Source organism: Papaver somniferum, chromosome 9 (genome assembly GCF_003573695.1).
Source record: "Papaver somniferum cultivar HN1 chromosome 9, ASM357369v1, whole genome shotgun sequence".
NCBI classification, from domain to species: domain Eukaryota; kingdom Viridiplantae; phylum Streptophyta; class Magnoliopsida; order Ranunculales; family Papaveraceae; genus Papaver; species Papaver somniferum.
The window spans coordinates 46,486,755-46,505,621 of NC_039366.1; the positions used below are offsets into that span (position 1 = coordinate 46,486,755).

Here is an 18,867-nt window from a genome sequence, read left to right on the forward strand (position 1 = left end):
ATGTTGTTGGGTAAAAGTTTGCGAACCAACCGAACTTCTTACACTTGGTATAAATTTTTTTTTACGTAAAGTTCGGTTAGATAGTTGGTTGGTATGAAGTTTGCGAACCAACCGAACTATGTACACTTGGTAAAATCTTATGTTCACGTAAAGTTCGGTTAGATATTGTTTGCGAACCAACCGAATTTCTAGACCCTAAAGTTCGGTAATATTGCGGGCAAACCGAACATTACTCTGTAAATCCTATAAAAAAAAGTTCGGTAACATGTCTGTTAACCGAACGATTAAAAACCTCCATTAACGAGCGAGTTCGGTAACCTGCGTGTTTGGAAAAAGTAACCGAACTACACTTTCAGATGTGTTCGGTTACATGTTCTTCACATAAGGTAACCGAACAAGGCCAAATCTACTTCAAAAATTTACATTTTTTTTTGAAAATTTGGAGCAATTCAACCAACATTATCTAAGTTTGAAGCATACCTGGGTACCCAAATACTCTTCCTCCGATTTTGTTCGGTTACATGATTCAGATGAGCCATCAATTGAATCATCACTTGAATACTCAAGCTTAGTGAACTCAATTTTTTTTCCATGTTTTTTTTCTTCATCTTCTCTAACTTTACTCAATAATTCTATTTCTTTTTTAGAAAACCCATCTGATTTTTTAATCTCACTAATTATTTTTAACTTAATCATTTCACTAATCATTACACTAACTAATATTAACACTAACTAATCATTACCCAAAATTAATCAGTAGGGTAGTTTAGATATTAATATAAATATCTAGAGTCAGTACAAATGAATGGGATTGGAATTTGATGGCGACATCAGTTCTGGGTCTCATCGTCGGATACAAGTGAAGAAGTTTAATGATGGAGCTGCTGTCCATTTCACGGTTCATTCACAGATGAAGTAAAATGAGAAATATGGTGCGAGATCGAGATGTGGGCTAAGCTGATAGATGTTTCAAATCATTTAGATGGGTTTGGTGGTAATGGAATGACTACTACAAGCAATTAGGGATTTGATCTCACTGTTTTTAATGGAATTTGGGGGTGTTGACCTAAGCTGAAATTGGGCTTAACTCAAAGTTCTCAATGAAGAAAAAATGCACAGCAACAAAGAAGAAATGGGTTTCATCCATTGAAGATTTGGGGGTTTTCTTAGTCGTCCGAGATTGGTGTTGGCTGCCATATTAGATTATTGTTTTCGAATTCAGTCAACAGCGGCAACAACAATAAACAATTGATTTGGAGATTTCTGGTGCAAACTGGAATTCATTGTTCTTGAGATAATTAAGGTAGGAAATGTCAACAACAACAACAAATGGAGTTGGTGTTTTGCTGGTGGTGATTCAATTGATCTGGGAAAGTTGTGAATGGTGGCTATTAAAGTAGGGGGTATTGGTGTAGTTTGAGCAGTGAAGTGTGAGTCCAAATGGAGGCGTTTTTCCGTGATCTGAAGATGGGTCTTGAGGTGGTCCGATGTTAGCTGGATTGGTACCAGACAAGTGAACATGATGTGTTTGAGAAATTGTCTCAATAAATCAAACAATGGAAGAAGATTTTGAGCTGAAACAAGATGGAGAAAGGGGTTTGTCTGATGATGTTGTTGGGTGTGATTGTTTGAGGTACAAAGCTAATGTTGCTGGTGATGACTTGAAGTCTGCAATGGTTGGAAGTTGAACTGAACAGCAGCAGCTCTCTGCAAAGTGGTGATGATTCTAGTGTTCCCTACAAACACTAGTGTTGTTGCTATTGTTGTACAGCTCTGAACTCAATGGCATTATTGCAGTCAGTTGTGATGATTAGACAGAAAATAAGAAGCTGGTGCTGGTGTGAAGATAGAAAGTGAAGTTGGGGTCCGAGTGTTGACTGATTTGATTATGCTGCGAAGAAGGTGCTTGGTTGAACTGTTAGAAGCGTTGTGGTCGATGGAAGTGAGTGCCTAAATTTAGAAGCTCAGTGAATGGAAATTGATTGTATTAGTTGTATGCAGACATGGTAATGGCCTGGAGTTGGAAATGGTATTTGAACTGAATGGGTTTGGTATACGGCCTGTTTGTGACTGGATTGGGCTTGGGCAATGCTTGGATGGTCCAGCTGGAAGACTGCACGACACCTATAAATATGCATGAGAGAAAGATTCAAGGGGAGGCCGCATACAGGGAAGAAACGAGGTTTACATTTTCTTTCCTTCACCATGCTTAGCTTATTATTTTCGATATCACTTTCTATGGTTTTTGAGAAAGGCATGACTTGCTAAATCATTGTTAGGGTGAAAGGATGAACTTATAGACTAGATTATTTGTGTTTATGAACAAGAGTTTCTTTAAATCAAAAGCTTTATTTTATGTTTGAGTATCTCTTATTAGGTGATTGTTTTTATTGATCTTTTCATGTTTTATGCCAAGTATACTACATAGGTAAGCTATATAGACAACCCCATTGAGACCTGATTTGTTATAGATTAATGAACATTCTTCAACTTTGTATGCCATTTATACATAGTGTTTAGGATGTCTACTTTTAGGTCGAGATCAAACAATCCTTAGTCGATTATCAATAAATCTTAATGACATATCTTCCATGTTTAAGTAGCCAGGCGTTGCCGTTTTACATGAGTAAAATAGAGACTCCCGTGATAAATCACAAGTAAACCTAGCCTATAAAGGATTCCCGGATCCTTAACCTTTTCTCATCTTGCTCATCACTTTAATAATTTTATTTGCATCCGATTTATTTGCTTGTTTCTTAGTATACATTTCAGAAAATCTCCTATTGAATTGATATTGATTAGGAAGTTGATTGTATTAGTTAGAAGTAATTTAGAAACACTCCTCGTGGGAACGAACCACATTTGATGTTGTCTACATTTTCGACACCGTGCACTTGCGGTAAAACAAAGTCGGTCTTCCGACACATCAAGTTTTTGGCGCCGCTGCCGGGGAGTGGTTGCGAAACACTCTTATTGATATGTTCAATTTTCTAGTCATAGTTTCTGTACATAGTGTATTTTCGTTTTTATTTTCTTTTTAGTTCCTTTTCATATTTCTTTTAGAATTTTCTTTGCAGGTACTCTTGTTGCGGCGTTGACGTTTTACCAAGAGAATGAGTCCAGGCCTCTCGGAGAATACATGTATGGACCACAATATCTGGAGATTCGGGAACAAAATCGTCTCAGGTATGGAAATCCTTATCAGCATTACTGCGAAATTGATGATTATCCACATGAGTACCAAAGTTACCATCGGGATGATTTGTCGCATGCTGAGATTCTCAACCAGAATATAGCTAGTTTGGAAAGACGGTTAGAGATGCTAGAAAACCAGAGGTCATATGAAAATAATAACCAGGTTTATAGTAACTCGTGTTCCACAGAATTCTTTGATCATTCACATATGTACCAAACCCAATACCATGGGGATAATTATTTGCATGAGGTATGTGAACAATCTTTGAATTGGCAGCACAATGAGGTTTTAGACTATAGAAATTTGAGCTTGGAAGATAGCTTAAGGTTGTATACATTAAAAATTAGTCGAAAAACTTCTCAACTTCAACAGACCACTCAAAAAGCTTTAGAGAACATTGAATATCAAGTAGGTCAAATGGCTAGACAGTTGGAGGAGGAACAAAGTTGGTTCCCAAACCAGTCTCATTCCCTATCTAATTGTACTTCATAGTATAATGATTATTCTTCTGAGGAAGAAACTGATAATGATCAACTTGTAGAAGTTCTGAGTGTAAGTGAGGATACCCAAAATTCTCGAAATTCAGATAATTATGATGTAGAAGAACCTGAGTATGTAGAGGATGCCACTGTTGAGTTTAACGACTCAGAGGCAGTAGATGTTTACAATGAGAAATATTCTAACCATTTGAATTGTGAGATTTATAAAGGTCACTTAGTTAAAGATCCCATTATGCATGAAGTTAAAGATACTTATTGCATTTTGCTGATTCTAAAGATCCCATTATGCATGAAACTATTGCTGCAGCAGGTCCATTTTTCGTTGATCCATCTAATAGTTCTCGAGATGCATGTGTGAATGTGGAGCCAATTGATACATGGCAGTTAACTTGGACTGCTGATTTTGAACCGCTCTCCACGTGTTTAGCCCATTTTGTAGACTCCGATGACCCTTTGCTAATTGACATTGTCAATGCATTTGATTCTTCGATGAGTAATATAGGTAACTTAACAATGGAAATTATTTCCGCGGACCTAGACCCAGATTTAGGGGTTATTGCTTTTGATGAACTTGAACCACGAGACACATGTTTAAATCATTTTGAGTGTGGTGCTTTGATGCCTATTGTAATGGTTAGCGTATTGCTTCCTCCGATTTCTAGTGAAGATAGTTTGTCCACTGAAAATATTTCAGCTGAACTTGAACCAGATTTAGAGTCTGCACTCCGATTACACACCATTGAACAATCTGTATTTGTTGATGTGAATAATTTACTTGTCCTGACAGAGTATGGCATGATTATTATGGACTGTTTTGAACAGGGAATGGGTTTTCACATATGCTTGGCTGATTATCGTCTTCGCGGGTTCGTATTTACAGCTTACCTGATATGTTGGGTTGATTCCTTACTTTTCAGATTATATTTATATGCTTGGCAGGTTGTTGTTGTGTATCACCTTCGCTTTGTTTGAGATTACTTGTTGCGCCCAAGCAGGGAACGATTACCAATTGCTTCGTGGGTGCTATTTTTATTCCCATTTTTTTTATCTCTTATTTTTATTTGTTTGCTTGTGATTTTTCCCATCTTAATTTAACGTTGGATGACTCAATTACATTGAGGACAATGTAATGATTAAGTGTGGGGAAGCGGTTAACACTTTAGATTTTTTTAGGTTTTTCACTTTCATGTTATGACCAGCTGTGGAGCGGGTCTCTTAAAAAAGAAAAAAAAAATGGTTTATTTGAGCCTATTGCATTTCATGACGAAAACTCGGGCGATGCCGATTCACAACTCACCAAAAATTTCTCTCCTCTGATTCTTCGCAAACCTCTTCCCCTGCACAAATTTGATTATGTTTTTCTTGTTATCATCGACCTTCCCCACTTCTGATTTTATTATTAGTTACCAATTATTTTTACGCTGTTGTCTTAATCTTTCGTCTTCTTTTTGAAGCTGCAAACCCTAGTTTCATAGGTTGTTATAATCAATGTTTGTTATGATTACCTCGAGCTAATCTAACTTGATTTCTTGTGATTTCATTCTCCTTTTTCAGATTTCATCCCTTCTCTGCTTTCCCAAACCTGATTGGGAGGATTAGGCTTTTCGGCGGAAGCAGTGGTCGAGGCGAAGACCCACTTTCTATATACTATCAAATTATTCTAATTCTACAAGTTTTGGCAGTGGAAGCGAATCTTCTCCAATTTTAAACTCTGGAATTGTTTATGAATACATAAGCGCCTAGTTTACTTCATTCACTCGTGCAAGTAATCCAGGTCTACACTCTTTTTAGCAATCATCCTCTATTCCTTCCACTGAGGTTACAAATTCAGCTTTCTTCCCAAGTTTTTAACTACTCTCTCTTGCGCAATATACAAGTCAATAGCATGAATTACACTTGGCAAATTTCAAGTTTTGAACTTGACTGGGAATGCATATATTTACATTCCCACTATCTTCACAACATTCATACAAAAAGATTTTGCCAAAGAACTCATTTCACAAACTACACAGCTCACTTGTGTGTCTCAACCCAGGAAAAGCAAAAAGTTTACATTGTCTGCAAAGAAATCTTGCCAAGTCAGTTAATCAATTCAATGGCCTCTTCTTCAACTAGTCTCAATATCGATACTGATAACTCTCTGAGAAACAAAAATTTGTCAAGAAGAAACAACAAGCATGTCAACCTGTAAGGAAAAGGGAGAATTATTGATTCTTATGCTCTAATCGGATATGTTTGTAGAGAAAGTGAAGTCACTAGGAATGTTGTCAGTTTTGCAATCAGGCAAAGATGGGGTGCTCAGAACGAAGTGGTGATTATTACAACTGGAAGGAGGAATGTTTTCATCTTCAGAATACGCTCAAGAGAGATCTTTCAAAGAGTCTTAAGGGAAAGACCCCATTCAGTAGGAGGACACTTGCTAGTTCTACTACCTTGGCAGTTTCATATGAATGTGCATAGAGCTATTTTTCAATTTGAAGTCTTCTTTATTGAGTTTAGGCTCAGAGCTGACCTGGATAGAGACAACATTCCTTTTCAGATTGCATCTCAAGCTGGAGAACCAATTACTATATTTAATAGAGATCCAACTGGTGTTGTCAAAGCAGAAATTAGACTGGATGTTAATCTGCCTATTGTTAGAAAAGTGCATATAACTCTGGAGGATGGAGAAATAATTAAAGTAGCTATCTTTTACCTGGGATTTCCATCAGCAACATGTAGAAGTTGTTATGTTTTCAATCACAATGAAAACTACTGTGGGATGATTGCTAATGTAGCCTGGATGGCTGTGCCAGTTCTAAACTTGCAAGGTGTTGACCCTTTTGAAGAACAAGTAGAAGAATTAGTGCAAGTTATTCAGCAGAACATGGATATACAAAATGGTGATGGAGCTCAAGCTAATCAAGAACCAGTTATTGAGGCTGAGAATAATTTTGAGGAAGTAAATGAAGCTGGAGCAGACAACATAGCTCTTAATGTGGATGAGAATGATACTGAGGTTTCAAAGAACCAAAATGATGAAGGGAACGAAGAGGTTAATAAAGAAATTATTGTTGATATAGGGGTTGATAACTCAGCAAATGGAACTTATGTGTCAGAAATCAACAGATTTGACTTAAGAACCAATAAGAGAAGGATGACCGAAGATGTTATCTTGGAAGCCATGGAAATGGAGGGTTACATCCAATAAATTGATAGAGCTCTTCATGTTCTTGTTGATGAAGTTGTGAATGATGGAGCTTCTAGAAGAATGGAGTTGGGTGAATCTTCATCTAGAGAAAAAATTATGAATGACATTGAAGGTGTGGACAATGTATATGGTCTTGGTGGGTCTGATACTTTTTCTGCTGCAGATGCTGGAAATCAAAACCTTTCAATAAATCAGGTTCCTTTTTATCACTATTTTAAAAAAAATTTTGCTCTTGATTTCTGCTTTAGCCATTTAAGTTTCCACATCTTCTCCTTTTTTAATCTTTGCAACCAAAATTTAGCCCTATTCTTGTTTAGTTTTTATATATGTTTGAAGTATTATCTTTTAGTTTTTATTAAAATAAAGTCTTTCCTAAATTTTGAGATGAAGTTAATATCTTGGAATGTGCAGGGGATAGGAAAACCCCTTACTAGAAACCACTTAAAATTTATCCTAAGGAAACATAACCCTGATTTCTTATTCCTCGCTGAAACTAAAGCCACAGAAGACAATATGAACATCTTAGCTAGAAATCTTAAGTCTCATAGCTGGTTAGTTGTCCCTAGAATAGGCCTTTCTGGTGAGATGCTCATAGCTTGGCACAATAACATATCTGTAAGATGCATTGCTGAATTTTTTGACATCTGTTTTTTTTGAACTGAATGATTGCCATAATAACTGTTGGAATGTGATTTTTATGCATGGGTCCTTAAATGATTTAGGAAAGAAAATGCAATGGGACAAAATTAACTATTTTTGTAATTTAAATCCTAATACTCCCTGGATCATTATAGGTGACTTAAAACTTTGTGTTGCATGTTAATGATAAGCAAGGTGGGAAAGACATCACTCATATTAATAAATTCATTCATGACAACATCCAGAGTCTTGGGCTAATGGATCTTAGATTTCAAGGAATCCCTTTCACATGGTCCAATAACAAAGAAGGTCACAAAAACATTAATGAAAGAATAGATAGAGTGCTCACTTCCCCTGTTTGGTTTGCCATGTATCCTGATGCTTTAGTTAGTCACTTGTCTAGAGTAGGTTCTGATCACACTCCGATTTTGCTAAATTGTAAGCCTGTTAAGATTAATATTCGCAAACCTTTTAGAGTTATTAGAACTTGGTTTAGTCATTATAAATTTTAAAAAGCATGTTGCTGATAATTGGGACTGTAATATCAGAGGCTCCTTTTCCTTTAGTTTGCAAAGAAATCTTAAAGATCTTTCTTACACTCTCTCTGAATGGAACAGATCTGTTTTTGGTAATATTTTTCAAAATATCGAAAATCTTAATAAAAAAATAGAACTTCTCCACTCTATGGATCATTTACCTATGTTAGAAATAAAAGATACTCAGAACAGCTTAGAAGTCTAGTACAATAGAGAATATGATTACTGGAATCACCTCTCGAAATATAAATTTATTAAAGACTTTGATCGTAATACATCTTTCTTCCATCAATATGCTAACAACAGAAGAAGAATTAATCATATTCACACTCTTAGAGATGATACTGGTCTCTGGATTGATGACAACACTCAATTATATAATATGCTTATCAAACATTTTAAAACAATTAGCACCACTAACAATACGCAACACCTTAACTTACTAAGCAGTCTTATTAAACCTTGTATTGGTGAAGCTGATAACAATAGTCTTATTAAGATTCCTGATGAGCTTGAAATAAAAAATACTCTTTTCAACATGAACCAATGGGGTGCTCCTGGCCCTGATGGTTATTCTGCCGGTTTTTTTAAAGAAAACTGGGATTTAGTGAAATCGGATATCACTAACTTTGTTCAAGATTTTTTCAGGAAGAAGTTTTTACTTAAAGAAATGAATTATTCTTACATAACTCTTATTCCCAAAGTTCAAAACCCCTCCACCCCTAGTGACTTTAGACCTATCAGCCTTAGTAATACTATCTATAAATTGATAGCTAAAATCTTAACAAACAGAACAAAACCTATGCTTACTAAGATTATTTATCAAAACCAATCTGCTTTCATTCCTGGTCGTCAAATTACTGATAAGATCATAGTTGCGCATTAAATCTTACCCACTATGAAGAATTCAAAAAACAAAAATGGCCAGATGGCTCTAAAAATTGATCTTTCTAAAGCATTTGATAGAATCGAATGGAATTTTCTGAGTCAAACTCTCCTCTCTTTTGGTTTATGTGAAGATGTTTGCCATCTTATTATGCAATGTGTTATTACAACTTCTTTTTCTGTTCTTTTCAGGGGGTTAGTCGTGGGAGAGTTCGAGAGATTTTAATGTATTTAGGTTTTCTCCTGTTAGTCCTGGGGGAGTTTGAGGGAGTCTCTCCAAATCTCCGTTAGTCGTGGGGGAGTTTAGAGGAGTCTCCTAAACTCTCTAGAAAACACCTGTTAGTCGCTGGGGAGTTTAAAAAAAGCTCTTGAACTCCCTGTTAGTCATAAAACCCTACAATACTAGGGAGTTGGTTGCTTTGGGGAGTTCGAAGGAGTTTTTAGTGTATTTTGGTCTCACAACAAATCTCTCAAAAGAGTAGAGATTTGGGAAGGAGTTTGGTGCGTAGAAAACCATAGGAGAAAGAAGAGGAAACGTTTTTTTCCAGGTATGTTTTTTTTCTTCTTTGATCTCCATGATTGTTTATAATAGTTTGATTTGTGTACTGTTTTGATTGTTTTCAATATCTTTGATCTCCATGATTGTTTATTTTGATTGTGTGTATAGTTTTTTTTTTTTTGTGGGTACTCTCTCTCTGTCAAAACCCTAATTTGTGGTTTAAAAGATCTTGGTAAGAAATTGCATGATTTGATTATAGTGATATCTTTAAATTCAACCGTTGGAATATGATGAAATTTGAGTATGTCGTAGTTTACCTTGTTATAGAAGTACAGTAAAATTTTCACGCGGATCAGGTCACGTTTGCTACTGCAAAGCTTGCACAATATATGACTATGGTCTGCTGAGTTTAAATCCCGAATAGGGTACTGATTCCTATTTATCTCATTCTCCGCTTATCGGACAAAGCTGAAATTTTAGTATGATGTTTGTATATATGAAGGTTACCTACTGTAGAAATTTCATGAAGTTCTGATCACTTTAGGTACACCAAAGTGTGAGAAATCCGGAACTGAATTCTGTATGCACGTATTGAAAGAAGTCGGGTTCTGAGTAATGTATCTTTTTAATGAACCGTTGGAATGCTATGATTTTTGAGTGTGTTGTGGAAATATTGAGTTGTAAGTGTACCATAAAAATTTAAAGGGGATCAGGTAAGTATTAGTACTGCAAAGATTGGACAATCTGAAACTGTGTTTCGGTGAAACAAAATTCCTTTACAGCTATTTTCATAATTTGTTATGTCATCATCCATTAATTGGCTTGCTACTTTGCATGGGTGTCATTGAGAATCACTATCACTTGTTAAGTCATCTTATTTAGACACATACTTCTCTTCTATTCTATATGCCAAAGTTCAATACAGTGGCGTACTTCATTCCGTATTGGCGTGTTTTAGCCAATTCATACGGTGCTTTTGTTATAATGATATCTTTAAATTCAACCGTTGGAATATGATGAAATTTGATTATGTCGTAGTTTACCTTGTTATAGAAGTACAGTAAAATTTTCACGCGGATCAGGTCACGTTTTCTACTGCAAAGCTTGCACAATATATGACTATGGTCTGCTGAGTTTAAATCCCGAATAGGGGACCGATTCTTATTTATCTCATTCTCCGCATATCGGACAAAGCTGAAATTTTAGTATGATGTTTGTATATATGAAGGTTTCCTACTGTAGAAATTTCATGAAGTTCTGATCACTTTAGGTACACCAAAGTGTGAGAAATCCGGAACTGAATTTTGTATGCACGTATTGAAAGTAGTCGGGTTCTGAGTAATGTATCTTTTTAATGAACCGTTGGAATGCTATGATTTTTGATTGTGTTGTGGAATATTGAGTTGTAAGTTTACCGTAAAAATTTCAAGAGGATCAGGTAAGTATTAGTACTGCAAAGATTGGACAATCTGAAACTGTGTTTCGGTGAAATAGAATTCCTTTACAGCTATCTTCATAATTTGTTATGTCATCATGCATTAATTGGCTTGCTACTTTGCATGGGTGTCATTGAGAATCACTATCACTTGTTAAGTTCTCTTATTTAGACACATATTTCTCTTCTATTCTATATGCCAAAGTTCAATACAATGGCGTACTTCATTCGGTATTGGCGTGTTTTAGCCAATTCATACGGTGCTTTTGTTGTAAGGAGTTGCTAAGGGATTTTCTTTGATTAACAATTTGGTTAAGTAGCTCTGCGTGTTAGTACTGTGTAATCTAGTATCACATTTTTTTTATCATGTTTACATTAGACTGTTTGGTGTTATTACTATCCTTGCTTTGTTACAACATTTGATCGTTTTTCTTCATAACTATTAGTATTTAATTTTTCTTTTCTCCTAGTTGAGAACTTATTGTTATGGATTGATTGCTACTAATTTTTATAGGTTGACATCTTTATGGTCATTATGATTGAATTTATGAACTTTATATTCTATATGCTTATTTTCTATATACATATACGTTTATGCTTTTGAAATAATGATGATTCTAATAAAAAAAAGTACTTTTATCATCTTTTTAGGTGAACATGTCTGATTTGGATTTATCTACTGATAATGAAGATGAAGCCTTTGATACAGAAGAAGAAAGCAGTGATGATGAAGAGGTAAGCAGCAATAATGAATTTGAACTATCCATATTTTTGAATATACTTTCAGCGGTGCATTCATGGTTGATGGATATAAACAAGCAATTGCAATACATACAAAGTCAGCGTATTGAAAGACCAATGAGACGCCCGGTTACTTTGTTTGGATATAACTATATAAGGAGAGTTTTGCGTCAAGACCCAGAAGACTTTCGAAGAAGTTATAGGATGTACCCTGATATTTTTCTAAAACTATGTTGTATCATTAGAGAAACTACATCATTATGTGATACAAGATGTGTTTCTATTGAAGAAATGCTTGGTACATTTTTACTCGTTGTTGGCCAAAGTTCACGATATTGCACAATACGTGACACATTTGGTCGCTCTCGGTGGACAGTTAGTAAAAACTTCAACAGGATGTTGCGAGCTTTAAATTCTATAGCTCCGAGGATGATGGCTAAGCCAACAAGTGCAACTCCATTTAAAATTCGTGAGAGTACACGATTTTATCCTTACTTTAAGGATTGCATTGGAGCTATGGACGGTACACATATCCCAGCAATGGTAGAGAAAAGAAATGCAGCCGTTTATCGGAATCGACATGGAATTACATCTCAAAATGTATTAGTGGTTTGCAACTTCGACTTGGAGGTCATATACGTGCTCAGTGGATGGGAAGGGTCTGCTCATGATTCGAAAATACTTAACGACGCAATGACAAAAAGAAATGGACTGAAAATACCGCAAGGTAATTTTACTTTTATCTAATGTGAAGTTTTGAGTTTTTTGGTTAAGTTATATTCGGGTTCTACTTGACGAAGTTTTCTTTTTGTGTTTTATTCAGGTAAATATTACTTGGGGGATGGTGGGTTTGCAAACCGACGATATTGTTTAACACCATTTCGTGGCCAACGTTATCATTTGAAAGAATTTTCTGGTACGGGTAATCATGCGAAAAAGGCTGAAGAATTATTTAACATGCGTCATGCTTCTTTGAGGAATGTAGTTGAAAGATTGTTCGGTGTTGTGAAGTCTCGTTTCTTGATCTTTAAGTCTCAACCTCCATTTCCGTATCAGGTGCAAGCGGAGATAATGACAGCTTGTGCAGGCCTACACAACTTCTTACGAAAATAATGCCGTTCAGATGAGTTTCCGGTCGAGGAAGAGGAAGAGGAAGATAGTCATCCATCAACGCTTGTAAATGACGATGAAATTTTGACACAACAAACTCAAGAACAACAACGTCAAGAAGCTAATGCATGGAGAAAGAGTATAGCGGATGATATGTGGGAAAATGTTCGTGAACAAAGGGAGTTAGAATTGTATGGAGACCGTTAAATTGAAGGGAAAAAAATTATCTCGTTGCACAAAATAACATACTATTGATACAGAGATATGATCACTTTCATTTATTTTTTTCTTTTGATTAAAGATCAATGTTATTTGCAAATAAGGGTTTATTGTTTCTTAAAAGAGAATGAGTTAGGAGTGAACTCTCTCAAACTCCCCCAAACTCCCCCAAACTCCCTCTAATAAACTCTCTCAAACTCCCTACACTCCCCCAAACTCCCTGAACTCAAAAACACAAAACTCTCTCAAACTCCCTACACTCTCTCAAACTCTCTCAAAATCCCTGAGATTTAAAATACACTCAACTTCCCCGAAATCACTCGAGGACTAACCCCCTGTTTGAATGATGTTCCCGGTGAAAGGTTCACTGTTTCTAGAGGAATCACGCAAGGGGATCCTTTGTACCCTTACCTGTTTATTATCTGCGTGGAAGTGCTTTCGAAAATGCTCTATAAAGCTGAGGAAGATAAACTTATAACTGGTGTCAAAGTAGCTAGAACTGCCCCTACTGTTTCACACCTTTTTTTTTTGCTGATGATTGCTTTTTATTTGCTAAAGCTAAAAGAACTCCTAAAGCTAAAAATTTAGTTAATATTCTTAACACTTTTGGTGAAATGACTGGTCAAGTAGTAAACTTTAACAAATCGGGTGTTTACTTCACACCTAAGATGCATAACAAACATTGTAAAATTATCTCTAAAATCTTAAAAATTAGAAAAATTTCTAAGAATGATAAATATTTAAGAACTCCGCTTTTCTTTGATAAAAATAAAGTGAATAATTTTGAACCTCTGCTTAACAAATATTACACTGTTCTTCAAGGCTGGATTGGAAAAATGTTTAACCAAGCTGGTCGCACTGTTTTAATAAAACATGTTCTTAGTGCTTACCCTAATCATCAAATGCAGTGCCTCGCTTTTCCTAAAAAAACTTTAGATAATCTTGATAAGATTCAGAAAGATTTCTGGTGCAGAAAAAGAATAATAAAAAATGTTATTATCCTAAAGTCTGGCCTAGTATTAATAAAGATATTCGGCAAGGTGGACTAGGGATTAGAAACCCGCATAAACATAATCTAGCTTTAATCACTAAACTGGCTTGGTGGTTACTTCACAATCAGGAACAATTGTGGGAAAAAATTCTTAAGCATAAATATTTCAGAAGACACCACCCTTTAAAGAAAACTAGAAAGCATAAGAACTCGTGGATCTGGAATAGTATCAAAAAAGGACTTGATGTTATTAAGTCCAATTATGTCTGGAAAGTTAATAATGGTGAGACAATTAACATTTGGACTGATTTCTGGCTCCGAACCAAACACAGCTTTTAACTCCTATGATTTATGACTGTAATATGCTAATTATGTCTGTGATCTTATGAATGCAAACAGATATTGGGATATGTGCATTATTAGTTACTACACTGATATTGCTTATCATAATGCTATTAAAGTTGTTGCTACTAATACATATGAACATGATAGAATCAGATGGAAATCTACGACTTCTGGGAATCTCACGACTAAATCAGTTTATAATTACCTGACTAATCTTCACTTTGACAAAGATGAAGCTAATTTATGGAATCAGATTTGGAAACTTAATATTACCCCTAAAGTGAATATGTTATGTTGGAAAGTTGTGAATAATGCTCTTGCTCTTGGGAAAAAATGTCTAAATATGTTAAGGATATTGAACCATACTGCATGATGTGTGATAATCAGAATGTTGAGGATGAAATGCATTTATTTGTGAATTGTAGCTTTTCTAGGAAGGTCCGGCAAGCTTTTAATCTGAATAACATCCACCTTAACAGTGGAAATACTAATATCTTGCAATGGTTTAAAACCTGGATGAATGTTAAATCTCTTAATGAAAAGCACAATTTGATTTCTTTTATCTTGTGGTCCATCTGGAAATATAGGAACAGTGTGCATTTTGATAATGTAGTGCCTGATGTGCAAAAATTGATTGATAATATTAGAGCATCCCACCTGAAGTTAAGTCTAGATATGGACAGTAAAGCTGGTCATGTTTCTACCAATGCTAAGAAGTCTCATTACAACAGTCACTTTATATACTCTGACGCCTCTTTTATTGAAGCTGATTACACTATGGGATATGCAATCTCTATTCTTGATAAACAGGGACCAGAAAACATTGTCGAGCAGGATGCAGCTGGGCTTCCAGCCCCTTAGAAGCTGAAGCAAAAGACGGAATTGAGGCGATAAGGTGGATGAAGGAACTAAAGCTACAAAATTGCTGCATAATCAGTGATTGTCAAATCTTGATGAAAATTTTGAAAGGTGAAGCAGATCCTGAAAACCAACCGTGGAGGTCTCAGACAAGCATCAATAGATGCAAATTTTCTCTTATGCATTGTGTTTCGGTTTTCTTTATGTATAAATCTAGAACCTATGTTAATTTCGAAGACAAATTAGCTAAAGAAGTAAGATGTAGGAAAATCAGTTATTTCTCCACGGATAATGAAAATGGGAATGTAATGTCAAACATCCTAGAAAGAATTAATCTTGGATTAACTCCTATCTTGTATATTTTGCAAACTTCAGCTTATATATAAATAAATGTCTTCTTATCAAAAAAAAAAAAAACATTTCATGACCAGTTGTGGAGCGGGTCTATTTTTCCTTTTCTTATCATTTCATGACCAGCTGTGGAGCGCGTCTATTTTTTTCTTTTTCTTTTCTTATCATTTCATGACCAACTGTGGAGCGGGTCTGTAAATAAAATTAAAAAATTAAAAAAAAATTCATGATGACCAGCTGTTGAGCGGGTCCTGAAATTTTGTATATGATCAGCTGTTGAGCGGGTCTATTTTTTATTTTGCTCGGGACTAGCAAAATATAAGTGTGGGGGTATTTGATAAGCACGAAAGTGCGACATTGTACTCCCATATTTACATTAGGTAGGACTCTATATTTCGATAATACCATTGGTTTAAGTCATTTCTAGGAATTACAAGGAGTTCGATCACTTAGAAGATAAATGGTTTAATTGGCGTTTGCGACTACAAGGACCAATGTTGCTGCTCACTGCACAAGAACCTTGAATGTGGCTGGCCTGGTATTCCTATATCAGCACCACTCAAGGCTCATGCCATCTCATGTATGTGATGCAATCGAACCCGGCCCACTAGTGACGAAGGGAAGTGGGACGTGTATATTCTCTAACCACATCTGTGGTGTGTTTAATTCTCACATCTCATTTACGGAAAAACCTCTTCTCTGTTATCAAATGGAACTCATTTCTGTATCTTCCAAGTTCAGACGAAAATGAGATGAAGACTTTGTGGATCAATACAAATGAATGGGATTGGAATTTGATGGCGACATCAGTTCTGGGTCTCATCGTCGGATACAAGTGAAGAAGTTTAATGATGGAGCTACTGTCCATTTCAGGGTTCATTCACAGATGAAGTAAAATGAGAAATATGGTGCGAGATCGAGATGTGGGCTAAGCTGATAGATGTTTCAAATCATTTAGATGGGTTTGGTGGTAATGGAATGACTACTACAAGCAATAAGGGATTTGATCTCACTGTTTTTAATGGAATTTGGGGGTGTTGACCTAAACTGAAATTGGGTTTAACTCAAAGTTCTCAATGAAGAAAAAATGCACAGCAACAAAGAAGAAATGGATTTCATCCATTGAAGATTTGGGGGTTTTCTAAGTCGTCCGAGATTGGTGTTGGCTGCCATATTAGATTATTGTTTTCGAATTCAGTCAACAGCGGCAACAGCAATAAACAATTGAACTTGGAGATTTCTGGTGCAAACTGGAATTCATTGTTCTTGAGATAATTAAGGTAGCAGATGTCAACAACAAACAACAAATGGAGTTGGTGTTTTGCTGGTGGTGATTCAATTGATCTGGGAAAGTTGTGAATGGTGGCTGTTAAAGTAGGGGGTATTGGTGTAGTTTGAGCAGTGAAGTGTGAGTCCAAATGGAGGCGTTTTTCCGTGATCTGAAGATGGGTCTTGAGGTGGTCCGATGTTAGCTGGATTGGTACCAGACAAGTGAACATGATGTGTTTGAGAAATTGTCTCAATAAATCAAACAATGGAAGAAGATTTTGAGCTGAAACAAGATGGAGAAAGGGGTTTGTCTGATGATGTTGTTGGGTGTGATTGTTTGAGGTACAAAGCTAATGTTGCTGGTGATGACTTGAAGTCTGCAATGGTTGGAAGTTGAACTGAACAGCAGCAGCTCTCTGCAAAGTGGTGATGATTCTAGTGTTCCCTACAAACACTAGTGTTGTTGCTATTGTTGTACAGCTCTGAACTCAATGGCATTATTGCAGTCAGTTGTGATGATTAGACAGAAAATAAGAAGCTGGTGCTGGTGTGAAGATAGAAAGTGAAGTTGGGGTCCGAGTGTTGACTGATTTGATTATGCTGCGAAGAAGGTGCTTGGTTGAACTGGTAGAAGCGTTGTGGTCGATGGAAGTGAGTGCCTAAATTTAGAAGCTCAGTGAATGGAAATTGATTGTATTAGTTGTATGCAGACATGGTAATGGCCTGGAGTTGGAAATGGTATTTGAACTGAATGGGTTTGGTATACGACCTTTTTGTGACTGGATTGGGCTTTGGCAATGCTTGGATGGTCCAGCTGGATGACTGCAGAACACCTATAAATATGCATCGAGAGAAAGATTCAAGGGGAGGCCGCATACAGGGAAGAAACGAGGTTTACGTTTTCTTTGCTTCACCATACTTAGCTTATTATTTTCGATATCATTTTCTATGGTTTTTGAGAAAGCCATGACTTGCTAAACCATTGTTAGGGTGAAAGGATGAACTTATAGGCTAGATTATTTGTGTTTATGAACAAGAGTTTCTTCAAATCAAAAGCTTTATTTTATGTTTGAGTATCTCTTATTGGGTGATTGTTTTTATTGATCTTTTCATGTTTTATGCCAAGTATACTACATAGGTAAGCTATATAGACAACCCCATTGAGACCTGATTTCTTATAGATTAATGAACATTCTTCAACTTTGTATGCCATGTATACGTAGTGTTTAGGGTGTCTACTTTTAGGTCGAGATCAAACAATTCTTAGTCGATTATCAATAAATCTTAATGACATATCTTCCATGTTTAAGTAGCCAGGCATTGCCGTTTTACATGAGTAAAATAGACACCCGTGATAAATCACAAGTAAACCAAGCCTATAAAGGATTCCCGGATCCTTAACCTTTTCTCATCTTGCTCATCACTTTAATAATTTTGTTAGCATCCGATTTATTTGCTTGTTTCTTAATATACATTTCAGAAAATCTCTTCTTGAATTGATATTGATTAGGAAGTTGATTGTATTAGTTAGAAGTAATTTAGAAACACTCCTCGTGGGAACGAACCACATTTGTTGTTGTCAAAATTTTCGACACCGTGCACTTGCGGTAAAACAAAGTCGGTCTTCTGACACATCAGCAGTAATCCCAACAGAGATAATCATGCCAACGACAAAGACTGAAGTCTGGGAGAAGAACCTTACAACGAAAATGATGTTGGAGAGGCTTGATGATCATGAGGAAAGAAGAGAAACTTCATTACAAAGGATGGAAAATTACCAGCACAGGCTAGTAAGGGAGTATAATAAGAAGGTTAAACTTGGGAACTTTGTAGAGGGACAGTATGTGCTACGTACTATACCGCAATATCAACGGCAAAAGAAATGGGGAAAATTCGCACCAACATGAGGAGGACCATATGTAATACATGATGTTGCAGGGAAGGGTTCGTACTACCTGCGCAACTTAAAAGGAGAAATATAAAGGCACCCCTGGAATGCGATGTGACTACTAATTTTCCCATAGTCTACGTAATGAATACAACTCAGGGGATCAGATACTAAGTAGTATAGATGCCTCTGAACTGATTATGCTAAGTAATAAA

General features: G+C 36.0%; 2 protein-coding genes across 12 annotated transcripts; both read left to right on the plus strand.

Moving 5' to 3' along the window:
* Positions 1 to 830: 830 nt before the first annotated feature.
* LOC113310419 lies at positions 831 to 7,181 on the plus strand. 11 transcript variants are annotated; one of them, XM_026559097.1, is made up of 5 exons: positions 831 to 2,182; positions 3,078 to 3,186; positions 4,519 to 4,562; positions 4,636 to 4,712; positions 5,251 to 7,181. In XM_026559097.1, exon 5 carries the CDS (start codon positions 6,143 to 6,145, stop codon positions 6,884 to 6,886), a length of 744 nt encoding a protein of 247 aa, XP_026414882.1. In that variant the 5' UTR covers positions 831 to 2,182; positions 3,078 to 3,186; positions 4,519 to 4,562; positions 4,636 to 4,712; positions 5,251 to 6,142; the 3' UTR covers positions 6,887 to 7,181. The 11 variants fall into 11 exon arrangements, with proteins under 11 accessions (XP_026414882.1, XP_026414888.1, XP_026414887.1 ...); XM_026559103.1 differs by having other exon boundaries at positions 4,636 to 4,716; positions 5,251 to 5,448; XM_026559102.1 differs by having other exon boundaries at positions 5,251 to 5,448.
* A 4,872-nt stretch (positions 7,182 to 12,053) lies between these two features.
* LOC113309594 lies at positions 12,054 to 12,884 on the plus strand (the record flags this gene model as incomplete). The annotated part of the gene is made up of 2 exons (XM_026558045.1): positions 12,054 to 12,348; positions 12,766 to 12,884. Coding segments are annotated over exons 1-2 (414 nt in total), but the record flags the coding sequence as incomplete, so codon positions are not given.
* Positions 12,885 to 18,867: the final 5,983 nt, after the last annotated feature.

Excerpts from the sequence above, each read along its gene's own strand:
- LOC113310419 (XM_026559093.1), top strand. The coding sequence starts at position 6,143 with ATGAATGTGCATAGAGCTATTTTTCAATTTGAAGTCTTCTTTATTGAG.